Source organism: Spea bombifrons, chromosome 5, assembly GCF_027358695.1.
Source record: "Spea bombifrons isolate aSpeBom1 chromosome 5, aSpeBom1.2.pri, whole genome shotgun sequence".
In the NCBI taxonomy this organism is placed as follows: Eukaryota; Metazoa; Chordata; class Amphibia; order Anura; family Pelobatidae; genus Spea; species Spea bombifrons.
The window spans coordinates 17,231,479-17,245,258 of NC_071091.1; the positions used below are offsets into that span (position 1 = coordinate 17,231,479).

General features: G+C 40.7%; 1 protein-coding gene across 1 annotated transcript; it reads left to right on the top strand.

Annotated features, from left to right (window-relative positions):
* Positions 1 to 303: 303 nt before the first annotated feature.
* ASB4 (ankyrin repeat and SOCS box containing 4) lies at positions 304 to 7,098 on the top strand. The gene is made up of 5 exons (XM_053468419.1): positions 304 to 552; positions 3,308 to 3,607; positions 4,536 to 5,026; positions 5,846 to 5,959; positions 6,398 to 7,098. Exons 1-5 carry the CDS (start codon positions 363 to 365, stop codon positions 6,584 to 6,586), a joined length of 1,284 nt encoding a protein of 427 aa, XP_053324394.1. The 5' UTR covers positions 304 to 362; the 3' UTR covers positions 6,587 to 7,098.
* The last annotated feature ends 6,682 nt before the right edge of the window (positions 7,099 to 13,780 follow it).

A 13,780-nucleotide genomic window follows, 5' to 3' on the forward strand; every position in this document is an offset into this window, starting at 1 on the left:
GAGGAAAGAGTGCTATATAATTGAAAGAATTATAGCTTATATTGACTATATACATTTTAGCTAGCGCATACTTAGCTTGTTTATCAATGCTGAGAGTTATTATTTTAACTCCATATAAACCTAAAGCAAACTCTTATAAATGCTGATAATCATCAATATATGAAATTACGTTTAATGATTGACACAAGTGCAGTTGCTAAAGACATCTCTTCCAACTCTGTGTATAAATAGACTCTCCCTCTGCGATAATGTTACCCAGTCCTGCAAGTGTCTCCAGAACTGCACAGCCAGGGTAATAGGTTAGCAGACATGTGGTATAAGAATGTGTTGTCGTTTGAGCTGGACGCTGTAAAACAGCAGACATGGACAAGGACATGGACAAGAGATGCACTCGCACTCTGTCTAAACAGCTACTTAAAGAAAGCTTTCTGCAGGCTCTGAAAGAAAATGATTTTGTAACGCTGGAAAATTTGCTATCTCAAGGGGAAATTGATGTGGACACCATCTTTGAAGTAGAAGATGAGAACTTAACTCTGGCCTCCTACAAACCAGGTATGATCAGCATGACATTATCAGCCGTCCCTGTTGAGTCTGGAGGGTACACAACATGCCATAGTATATTCAGAAAGCATCACATGCAGAAGTGCTTTTTAATATTAAGGGTTACACAGGTTATTCTATTCAACGTGATGGACTGCAGCAGGATTGATGAGTAATAAAAAGTATCACATTTTGCTCCACTTGCAATTCAGTCTCTGGCTGTGAACATTGATATCTTTCCAGATCAACCTAAATATACCATCATATGGTGAGCCAGCATATACTAAAAAGAAAAGGGACAAACCAGCAATGTATTGTAGAATTTATTACAGACCAAACCTGTATAAATTGTTAATACAAACCCAAAAACATACCTGAAAGATGTGGTTGGTGTGCTTGATAGATTGAGGTGTTAGGCAAGTATTATTTGGGTTACTTTATAAGATGACACTATAATGATTTTTATTACGATGTTATTTAGCCCCTAGATTCTAGTACAATTATAGTCAATTCTGGATATCAAATGTATTCACAGTGATTGTGGGTCTGATTCTATGACCCACCTAAACTAGTAAAATGACTTAACAGAAGTAAAAAATGCATGGTTTGTTCTCACCTACACTTCTCCAAATCCAGTACGCATGTTGAACATGTATGAGGCATAGTGCTTTCAAAACATCTTCCCATATTAACTATGCATTAAGTGGAGGCAACTCAGTCTGTCTTGAAGCATAAGCTCACTGGTGAATGTATAAGTATGTGTTAATGTGAGAGTATGTGTAAGGGTGTGCTTTTACCATGAGGCAACATTAAATTGTGTTACATGACCCCACTGCCTTCACTCCTCTCTGAGTTTTGGAAACATTTTGGACTGACCCGCATTGCAATGGTGGGTACCAATTGAATTACATCTGTCAGTTGAAGGGTAGATGTACACTCCTGTGTGCACTTGCCTTTAACAGTACGGTAATTGAGTTTAGACCCATCTATACATTTCTAGACCTTGTTTTTGACTGTCTAGAAAACATGACTAAAATGTATCAATTTTTCTTGTGCTCATTTTGTAGAGAACCTAATAAATCCCTTTAAAGCGATTATTTTTCATTGTCATTCATTTTTCAGCTGTCATTGTCTAGGTTAGGGACGTTCCAACATGCGGCCCGCGAGCCGAGACCTCAAGGTGCGGCCCAAGTAAGATCGGCAGCCAGGGCAACTGATCTTACTCGGGCCGCACCTCGAACCCTGCTACAACAAGAGCCCTGCTACTTACCTGTGGGAGGGTTTTTTGTACTGCACAGAGGAAGCGGAACCCAGCAGAGTCACGTGAATGTACGTGACATCACATGACTCTGCTCCAGTCCTGCTTCCTCTGTGCAGTACCAGAGAACGCAGAGGGAGGCCACGCCCCCTGCTGAAGTCTGTGAGCGGAGAGCTGCAGTGCAGGTAAGGGGGTGGGGGGGTGTTTGAATGAGTATGCGTGATTGAGGGAATGAATCTGTGAATGAATGAGTATATGAATGGATGAGTGTGTGTGATAGCATGGATGTGTAAGTGCTGGAACCTAGGCATGATGGGACTGTGATTGCTGTTAGCAATCACACTCCTATCATGCCAAGTCATCCAGTACATGCTGAAACCTAGCTGGCTGCCCCCCTTGTGTATTGATGCTGCCTGCAGTATGAGGTCTGCACATCACTTACAGCCACCCTGTACCAGCATGTACTGGCTGACTTGGCTAACAGCAATCACAGTCCCATCATGCTTAGGCTCTAGCATTTACTGGTTGGATGTGTAAGTGCTGGAACCTAGGCATGATGAGACTGTGATTGCTGTTAGCAATTACACTCCTATCATGCCAAGTCAGCCAGTACATGCTGAAACCTAGCAAGCTGCCCCCCTTGTGTATTGATGCTGCCAGCAGTATGGGGTCTACACATCACTTACAGCCACCCTGTACCAGCATGTACAGGCTGACTTGGCATGATAGGAGTGTGATTGCTCACAGCAAGCACAGTCCCATCATGCCTAGGTACCAGCATTTGCCTGGGTATGATAGGATTGTGATTGCTAACATGCCAAGTAATTTTTTTTGTCCAATTGTGGTGTGTTACCTACTTTTATTAAAAATGTGAGTTTTTATTATTATTTTTAAAGGTGGGGGGTCATTTTCGGTTTTGGCTAAATGGACCGTGAATGTTTTGGTCCAGAATTTTCATTTTGATGCATCCCTAGAATAAATAGAACTATTTCATTTTTAATTATCCTGAATCCTGAATTTGTAGTCACAAAACTTTCTAGGCCCAGAAATCAGTGAGAGGAAAAGTAAAGGTTTTGTGTCATTTACTTTATTTTAATCTGCATATTTTATTAAAGGCCATATTTTCTCACAGTGAAAAATGAGTGCAGCCCGCGCACGTATACAATTCTGATATACAATTCTGATGAAGTGGCCCACTGCAGAAAAAACTTGGACATCCCTGCCCTAATCCTTTATATAATAATAATTATTATTATTATTAACTTTTATTGAAATAACACCAACATTTTATGCAGCACTTCTTACAATCCATACATTCAAGGGGTATGACAAAACTAGAATTGACAGACTAAGACAAACCGATACATTAGGTGAAGAGGACCCACAAGCTTACAATCTAGAGGATACATCAACCCCATTGACTAGTTAAAGGTTGCATAACTGTTCTGAATAACTGAACTGATAAATTGGCTAATTTTCTTCTATAATAAAATCTGTTTTTCCTTTCAGGTTATTGGATGCCCAGCTATAAATTAGCATCATCCTGGGCTACGGGATTACACATCACTGTTATGTTTGGACACCTGGAAAGCATCATGGTTTTGCTAGAACACAATGCATCTATCAATACTAAACCCAATGGGAAGACCCCCCTGCATGTTGCTTGTGACATTGCCAATATAGACTGCGTCAAGATTCTCATAAACCATGGAGCCAAGCTGAATAGTTTTTCAATTAGTGGACTTACTCCATTACACTACTGTACAACCAAAGAGTCCATAAGGTGTGCCAAAGAGTTGGTCTGGAGCGGTAAGACATCTAAATCAGGCAAAATGACAGTAAATCAACTCAACAAATATCTTATATTCTGGCAACAGTCCTTTTGGCTTGCAGATTACTCTTTAACAACAATCTTTAGTCTATACATGCAGCAGATGTTTGTTTCATAACCCCCAACACTTCAGGTACCCAACCTGTGTTGGGTATTGGACAAGTGCCGAGCAGCGACTAGGGCTGGAAATGGACAGGCCCCTGTGGGAAGTGGACTGGGGCCAGGGCCTCTGCCTTATAGGAAGATCCACCTCACAGAGCTCTGCTTTAAAGCTTAATGATGGAGGTCTATGCAGCAAAGAGTTTACAGCTCTCTGGGCCGGTCAGATGAGATCAAAGGATCTCCTTAACTGGCCCATGATTCAGCAGCTACCCAACCCAGCAGGACAGTGCTCAAAAAGCATCTTGATCAAATAATGTCCTCAACATACAATGCATTAGTTGGTAAAACGTATATTTTGCTTGTTTAACCCAATTCAAAGGAGGTGAATGGACTATTTGGATGGAAGATAGCAGCGCCCATCAGACAAAGTTCAAGGAAAATTGGTGCCCTTGTTAATTCTAGATTTCATGCAACCTTACTGTCATCTGCCCCTAGGCAAGCTAGGATGGATTGCCCTTTGGTCCCTGGCATTAGCTGGTTATAACATAGCGCTGTAAATCTCCATCCCTCGAGAGCCACAAGCAGGCCATGGAATTCTTTGTATCCCTGCCTATAAAATCGTAATTTAGTGAATTTACTGCCTGTACTCAAGCTGTATATCCAAAGATTGTAGCGTATTTGCCAGTATCAAGGTCTGGAGTTTGCTGCCCTGTTACAAAGATGGTGCCAAACATTTTGGCAGATAGGTTCCTGCAGTTACAGAATGTCCGTGATACTAATAATTTTTTATTATTTTTTCTATAGGAGCAAATATAAACTTAGCAACCAACAATCAAATGGAGGAAACCCCACTTCACACTGTTTGCCGGCTGGGAATCCCTGAACTTGTAGCCTTTTACGTAAGTCATGGAGCCCTGGTTCACAGCGTCAATGCAAGTCTGGAAACTCCACTAGCAACTGCGGCTTACTGGGCACTCAATATCAAGGAACAGAAATACAGCACCAGGCATCACATTATCTGTAGGATGTTACTTGACTATAATGCTGATGTCAACTGTCGTGATGAAGATTTTAAATCGCCTCTTCATAAGGCTGCTTGGAATTGCGACCATGTGCTAATGCATATGCTGCTTGAAGCGGGCGCTGGGGCCAACACCATGGATGTTAATGGATGTGCACCGCTACAATATGTATTAAAAGTGACTTCTGTCCGTGCAGCTGCTCAGCCAGAAATCTGCTACCAGTTACTCTTAAATCACGGGGCAGCAAGGATTTACCCCCCACAGTTTCACAAGGTGGGATGATTATATTTAAAGTGATCTAATCCGGGGTCAGGGTGATTAGCCCAACCATATAAGTGGATGATTTTTATCACATGGTGAAGAAGTACTTCTAAATGATGGATTGTGGTCAAAAAGAATAATGTGTATGATGATCCTTAGAAACTTGCTTCCTAGGCACATGTGTAATCTGTTTTAAGGGAATTCTGGCCAGGTTTGGAATATAGTGGACAAAAAACACCTTACAAAGCATGTTAACATTTAGCAAAAGGCACTAGTGTAGTGAATGACAGAAAATGCCTGGCTATGATGTCATACACCTCTCCTCCTGCACTTACTCTCATTACCCGGTAAAGGGTAAGATCTGTCCCTGTACACAAATCACCAGGAAAAGGGTTTATGGTGGGAATATACATAAAAATGAGCATTCTATGTGTAACACTGGAAGCAGTTCTCTTTGTATCTCAATGATTATCCCTCCCCAATAAGTGGATTGGTTTAAGCAGCCCTTGGTTGAAAGAAGAAGGGGAGATAACTTCAGGACAGGTAATTGATGAGTGAAATATAATTGAGGTATAGATTTCAGCTTTCCGGAGGTGAACTTTTTCTCCAAAACAATGTGTAATTGACTGACAAAAAGCACCAGCTATAGGTTTAATAATTATTCAAGATATGAAAAACCCATAGTATACATAGAAATTGTATAATTGTATAATTTACAAGATATACATTATCCGTTCTTGTTGATTAATATTTATTTGGTTTGTGCATATTCCATATTGCATATATTACAACAATATATTTAATATTAAAAAGCAAGTGTTGTATTTCCAGGTGATCCAAGAATGCAGTTCCTACCCAAAGGCAGTTGAAGTTATGGTGAATGCTTACGAATACATTAAATCAACAGAAAGGTGGAGAAAAGCAATTCCAGACGATGTATTCCAGGTAATAATTTGTCTGTACCTGAGAAACAAATGACCTGTAAGTATCAAGTATCTATACACCCTGAAAGTATTTATTGCTCATCTGTGTACACATGTGGTCCATTCAAACTATAAGACCTGATAACGCCGCTCCACAGTTTACTTATTCACTTATAATAAGTAAATGTCAGACCATAATAGCAAAATTCATCCTATCCTTTACTAAAGCCAATTCCGTTTTAACGCATCGTATGGAAGTTTTGTATGTTAAAGAATAATAAAAAGAATAATAATAAAATGTTAACACAGCACATATAAATAGTTTTCATGTTCCTTTGGTTAATATCGAGTATTTTTGGTGACGTAGCCATTCATTCCTTCAGTGCTGGGGGGGCATTAACACATTGGTACTTACAGGGCTCCACCATTCTCTATCTGAATATCATTTGGTATATTACAGAGACACCGGGACTTCTATGAATCTCTCTTTGAAGTCTGCAGTAACTCCCCCAGGTCCCTCATGCACTTGGCCAGGTGTGCAATCCGTGCGGTCCTATGGAAGAATTCTCACCAATGTATCCCACAGCTTCCATTACCTGCTACTTTAAAGAAGTATCTTCTTCTTGAGCCACAAGGAAGAATTTACTGACCAAGCCAGACCATGTAGACATGTTATTATGCTCATGACGCACAAGACAGACACACCAGACGAGAAGAAGCAGGGTAAGACGAGGACACAGAGAGCTTTAATCTATTATTATTATTATTATTAAATGCCAGAACATTTATTTCAACATAAGAGACATGCATCCCTCTGTTTTTACCTTTATGAGCAAAGTTGTCTTTCCTGCAGCCTAGGTAAAATAAATTTTTGCTTTACTATGTGTGCCAATAGACAGCTACCCTTTAGGTTACTGAGAGGATGATAGATAAGTGGAACAGCCTCCCAGGAGAAGTGGTTGAGGCGAATACAGTGAGGGATTTAGACATGCATGGGATAGTCATTTGACTATCCGGAATGTAAGATAAGACCAAGGGCCGATTGAGGTTTGAGTCTTTACATAAGGAAAAACGGGTAGACTAGATGGGCCGAATGTAGAGAACCGCCTGTTTGCCCAAGAATCTTTTATATAGGATGATATAAATTACTTAACATTAAAAAATAAAAAAACTCATACTCTTGTATGCATATGCTTAAAATGCAGAAAGAAATACTCTATTTGTTATTTCATGAGACAATGTAGCCTATTTTTAAGCAGTGTTTAAGCAGTTTTAATCTACTCTAGTCTACTAGACTGGACTGTTCATTATAATTATTGAATTATTTTAAAATATGGTATGTAGAATTTGGCACGTAATGATATTTCTTTAATATAAAGTGTTTTCCATCCATTATTTTAAAATGCTAATCTGTGTTAATGTGAAAAACGTAAATACTATTCTTAAAAAGTTGTAATGTTGTACACTTATAATAAATGGACATTCCAGTTTCGGCCTTTCTGAGTTGTGGTTGTGCCTCTTTTGATGCATGTATGGAAACGGAAGTATCGTTATTTCTCGTGTCGCATCTACCCCTTTCCCGGTGGACACTACTGCAAAGTATGTTTGTGAAGGTGTGTTATTTGAAGAAATGGAGCAGATCTCCTTGAGCCACAAGTGGACTGAGCCGGGATCTACCAAAGGGAAAGAGTTTTAGCTAGCCTGGGTCCCACTTTCTCTTTCTCTAAAGCCAGGCCAAGTTGGGTGCTGGGTTGCCCAACTATACTTGTTACAATCTCTATAATCTTCTTCCGATGAGGTATCCGACCAGAAAAGTACCACCGATATCAAAAGGCAACTCACTTGAAACTAATGCAAGCACTTTGTACAGCTCTGCAGAAGATGATGGCGCTATATACAAAATTAAATAACTCCCAGATATGTAAATATTGCCCCTATTTGTGTTTGAAGGAGCTGTCTAGACCCCAAAATTTTGTTGTTCTTTTTGATGTAAGTTTGCAGTCCATTTTTCATGGACTTTGATACATGTTTCTGCATTCAGTTAATGCATTATGTATTCTTAAGCTGAGGCCTCTTATGTAACTTATCCCGTGGCTGCCTCGATTGGAAACAGGAAGCATATTTCCTGCACCTGCTCGGTAGCACCCACTTCGAAGTTTATGGGAGCTGAGCTCCCTCTGAAATCAGTAGCAACCAATCACAAGTATGCTCATAAAACATCAGGGTTCAGATAGTATAGCTGTGATTGGCTGCTGATAACCACTTGACTAGAATGGACACACATTCTTGAAGTGTGCACAAGAATGCTTCCTGCTTCAGTAGAGGCAGTAGGGGGAGGAGTTAAATGAGACAGATGTTCAGGCCACATTCATGTGATTGGTTGCTGCTTTTAAGGGAACTATCCATTTCCAGATGATTTGTAATACTAATTCATATCCCTATATAAAACATATGAATCATTATAATTGGTCTTAACACTTAAACATTAATATAAAAGTACATCTCTTATTGTTTTTCCGTGCTACAATCTTGCAGTTGCATCATGTTTTAAACTAGTACCTCATTCTATATTTGTAATAATAGTTGTAAAGGGGGACCGAGTGGCTTTAAATGGTCTATATCATTAACCCCTTAAGGACAATGGGCGGTCCCTAAACCCATAGAAAACAATGCATTTTGAGCCCGTGCATGTACAGGCTTTGCCATTAAGGGGTTAAAAACTCATGCACATTCCGCTAAAACATTCTAGATAGAAGAGGCATGTTACAATTTCCAACATTGAGGACAGTAGAATTCCAATGCAAACAGGGATAAATTAAGGGGCATTTTCACAAAACAGCCTGATTATACCTTACATATGAATAGCTTTAAATTGGATCCATGCAGGAATTGCTAAACCAATGCTAAACCATGGAGAAGGTGTTGCGCTGCAGCCCTAGAGCTGCAGCTTCTACTAAAGGTAAGTCATTTAATTTTTAGGCAACTTTATTAAGGAGATTCATGGTTTCAATTCTGGTCTTAATTACATTTTTACAATTACTTTAACACTTTAAACTTTGATGATACATCGTATACTAGCTGAACTGCAGGAGTTTTTATTCATTGTATGAAAGGCGGGTGTAAAATGTAATTGATTGTATACCCAGAAGGTTAAGCCACTTTCATCACAAAGATTTCCCATTATAACATTTTCCTTGTCACATTTTCCCACACGCCGTTGTTTTCGAGGTCCTGATGATTTACATAAGTAATATACATACTGTGTCACTGCAAACTCGTTTTCTTGGCAGTCAAAATTGTTATTTATAGAGGAAACCAATTATTTCCACACGGCCTTTAGCAAATAGCACATTGCATAAGCGTTTGCAACAGAAAACAACCTAGATTTTCATGATGGTTACATAAAAACATGTTCCTATGTGAACCTCGTCACATGATGATTTTTTTAGTTTTTGGTACAACTCCAGGTTTTGTATTTTAAGGGTAGAATAAGAAGAATGGCTTAGTTATAGTTGATTCGATGTTTCATTATTGCCCAACCTAACACAAACAAAAAAATCACCATTTCCCAGATCCCCCTATCTATCTTATATTTCTAAATCTGTCGACCTTGGAATCTTTGAAATATTAACCCTTTGATGGGCATCACTGATATGTTGTTTTCTCTCACTACTAAGGCAACTAAATGATTCTCACAGCATTCCTTATGAAAATCATAAACCTAACAATCAGGAGTTAATTTGCCACCTGTCCTGTTTTGAATCAGTCGAGTTTTAGGCTGCCTTCTAGGGTAGAATTGCTATTTTTGTTATTTTATATTTTTTCTATTTACACTACAATCGTACTGATTATAACTAGACTTGGGCACCAGGGGGCTCTTCGTGTTCGTCTTCGTGCTCGTCTTCGGGGGGAAAAAAATCTTCTTATTCCGCGAATATTCGCCTTTTCCTGTCTTCTCTTCGGGCGAATATTCGTGGACATTCTTCGTGTTCGGTTTTTCTTCGTTTTTTTCCGGTTAAGGGGTTAATACGGGGTTAGCGCAGCTCTGGCGCCAGGAGTTTAAATGTCCGTATGAGCAACTCTATTGGTCGTCATCAGGGGGCTCGTCTGCCAATGATTGATGGCAGACGAGCCCCCTGCTGGCGACCAATAGGGTCGCTCGTACAGACTGTTAAACTCCTGGTGCCGTAACTTACCCTGCGGATCCCACTGGCCTCCCTGTTCTATCAGTTAAATGTCCGTACGAGCGACCAATAAAGTCGCTCGTACGGACATTTAACTAATTGAACAGGGAGGGAGGCCAGTAGCATCTGCAGGGTAAGTTGCAGCATTGGGGTTTTAAAAGTCTGTACGAGCGACTCTGTTGGTCGCTCGTACAAACTTTTAAAACCCCAATGCTGCAACTTACCCTGCAAATCCCGCTGGCCTCCGTGTTCTATCAGTTAAATGTCCGTACGAGCGACCAATAAAGTCGCTTGTACGGACATTTAACTGATAGAACAGGGAGACCGGTGGGATCTGCCGGGTAAGTTGCAGCATTGGGGTTAACTTTTTAACTTTCATTAGGGGTTAACTTTTTTTTTAAAGGGTTGAGGGGCCGTGCGAGTGAGCCTATTGGTCGCTTGCACGGCCCTTTAACCTACGGATTTCGGCTCCCGTTATCTAACGCAGCATCGAAGGGGTTAACGGAAATCCATAGGTTCGCTGTCAGGGGTTACAACTTACAAAGGCCGTGCAAGTGAGACTATTGGTCACCTGCAGGGTCTTCCTCTGGCATCAACCAATTGGTTGATGCCAGAGGAGGTCCCTGTAGGCGACCAATAGGCTCATTCACACTGTCCTGTAACCTGTGACGGCGAACCTGCGGATTTCCACTTCCGGGAACTGGCGCGATGCCGCGAAGCCGCAAAGACAAGGTAAGTTAGAAGGGGGGGAGAATGGTAGACGAAGACGATCACGAAGATCTTCGTGGTGTGTGTCTTCGTCTTCGCCTACGTTTTACTGCTGCTCTCTTCTCTTCGGCGTGTCTTCGGAACGAACACGAAAACGCACTCTTCGTGTTCGTTTTCATGTTCGCCAGAAGACGAATTCACAAGTCTAATTATAACCCAGCAGTTTTTCACAAGAACATTTAAGGACTGATGTGTGTTTGCTAGGGGTTGTCCAAAGGTATCTTCATCCTGAACTGTATCTTTCCAGGAAGACTAATGGGTTCCATTCTAAATCAATTGAGAACCTGTTATCCATCAAGACTTAACACAGAAACTGACCATTTATTCACATATACTCACACACAATTAGATTGTGATACTTATTTTAGAAGTATGTATTAGCCTTTTAATTGCTAGAGTAGCAATCAAGGTTATCGCTGTTGCCTGGGTAGTATTTCATGCCAGTGGAATTAAAAACATAATTTAATGACACTAAGAATGAATAACATAGTTTTTACATTAGGTGTTACATACAAGGAGCATTTTGGTAGGCTGAGCAATATATGGGCAGAATGTGAATCCCCAATATTTATTCTTTAGATATGTGTTTCTTGTATACCTGGTATATATGTGTGTGCATATTTATATATATATATATATATATATATATATATATATATATATAAATATAAAACTTAAAGTCACAAATCTCTAAACTTAGAGTTTAAAACTATGGTATATAAGTATTATATTATTAACCTACTTTTTCAGTCCTATTCAAGGAGGTCCGCATGATACGTGGTATTTTGGGGAGCCTGGTTCATGTCCACAACACATTTAAAGTAATGGAGAAGATACTTCTGTGCTTTCTTGTTGTTATGGAAGATGTCCGTGACTGGTCGTGCTGGCTGACATTCTGCTTTCATTGTTCTGAGCCCTGCTGTAATGAAATATCTCTAACATTATATTTTACCACCTGTAAGTACAGGGGAGGGCTGGCAGCCTAAGGCCTGAGGGGCAAGTCAAGTGAAGTGGCTCCGCCCCCTCGCACTCACCTTTCACCCCTCACGCTGCTCCCATCACTATGCGGCCATCAGACTGCTGGAAAACTTATCTAAACGGCCACTGGGTGCTGATGCCACCGGCCGGAGCTACTTTAATCCTTTTTTTTATTTATTTAATATGCCGGATCGGCTTGCCATATTAAAAATAAATAAATAAAGACTTAAAGTAGCGCCGGCCGGCAGCATCAGCACCCAGCGGCCGTTTAGATAAGTTTTCCAGCAGTCTGATGGCCGCATAGTGATGGGAGCAGCGTGAGGGGTGAAAGGTGAGTGCGAGGGGGCGGAGCTTTCACCCCTCACATCGCATACGGCCGCTGGGTGCTGATGCCGCCGGCCGGCGCTGCTTTAATACTATTTTTTTTTCATTTAATAGCCGATCCGGCTTGCCATATTAAATTTTTAAAAAAAGTATTAAAGTAGCGCCGGCCGGCGGCATCAGCACCCAGCGGCCGTTTAGATTAGATTTCGGGCGGCCTGGGGGGCAATTGCCCCCCGGCCCAGCCCGCCCCTGTGTAAGTATGACCCCCGTATGTTGTTGTGTAACTTAAATTCACCTTTCCCACTAGCCTTTACTGTTGTTTAGGATGATTACTAAGAGTAGACATCATATTTATCATTATGTTTGTGATACACTGTTCGCACGTGCCACAGGTGTTATTTTTCACCTCTGCCTGTGCCAACACATTCGGAAGGGCATATCATACAAATTTTCCTTCATTTCCCATGATCTGTCTGTGAGGATTGCATTATAATGCCCATGCATCCCACTATACTCTATGTACATTGTTTTAGCAGACTGCACACATAACCCTAGCACTAGAGTTTACATAACATCAGGGTTCTTCTGGGAAACCATTACATTCCAAGAAAGAGAGGCAAATAAAACTAGTAATGTGACCACATGATGGCAGCACATACAATATAACACAACAGAAAAATAACTGGAAAAAATTAGGGTTTGGGGTAAATCATAAATGTATTTTCCAAAGCTACCACTAGAGAGTGCTGTTGTCTGGAAAATGTCATCTGAACATCGTTTTTTACTGGAAGTCAGAGGCAGGAACAGGTGTGCATGAAATCTATTTGAATGAATGCAGAATTAGTGTCTGGGGTTCAGAGCCGGCCTTAAGTGTTCTGGCGCCCTGTGCAGACTACTCCTCTGGCGCCCCCCATCTCAGGACTTAAATTAAAACACCGTGTTTTTTTTTGTTTTAAGTTTATTTAACATCCTTTTAAAAAAACCACTTTATTTAACATGGAGGATGTTAAATAAAGTTTAAAAAAAACACCCCCCCCTCAATGTTTTAATTTAAGTCCCGGGCAGGCGCCCCTGTTGCCATGGTGCCCTGTGCGCCGCACAGGTCGCATACCCCTAAGGCCAGCCCTGCACAGAGATAGTATTACACTTGGACATAGCATTGAACATGGACATAGCATGATACATGGATATAGCATTAAACATTGACACGGCATATATAGGGGGTATAAGGCATACCAGGGAGGCAGAGTGGCATATAGGGGTAAAAGGCAAATCTGGGGGGCAGAGTGGCAAATATAGGGTATAAGCATATCCGGGAGCGGAGTGGCTTATAGGGGGTGTAAGGCATATCTGTGGGGCAGAGTGGCATATAGGGGGTATAAGGCATTTCTACAGATGAAATGGCATCGAAATATTTATTTATTTATTTTTGGACATAGTGGTTTTTTTGCTGAAAAATATATTTTTTAGTCGGACCTATTTGAGGTCTCATTATAAGACGGCCCCGGTTATAATACGAGGGGTATTTTTCAGAGCGTTTGCTCTGAAGAAAACCTCGTCTTATAATCGAGCAAATAAGGTAGGTCATC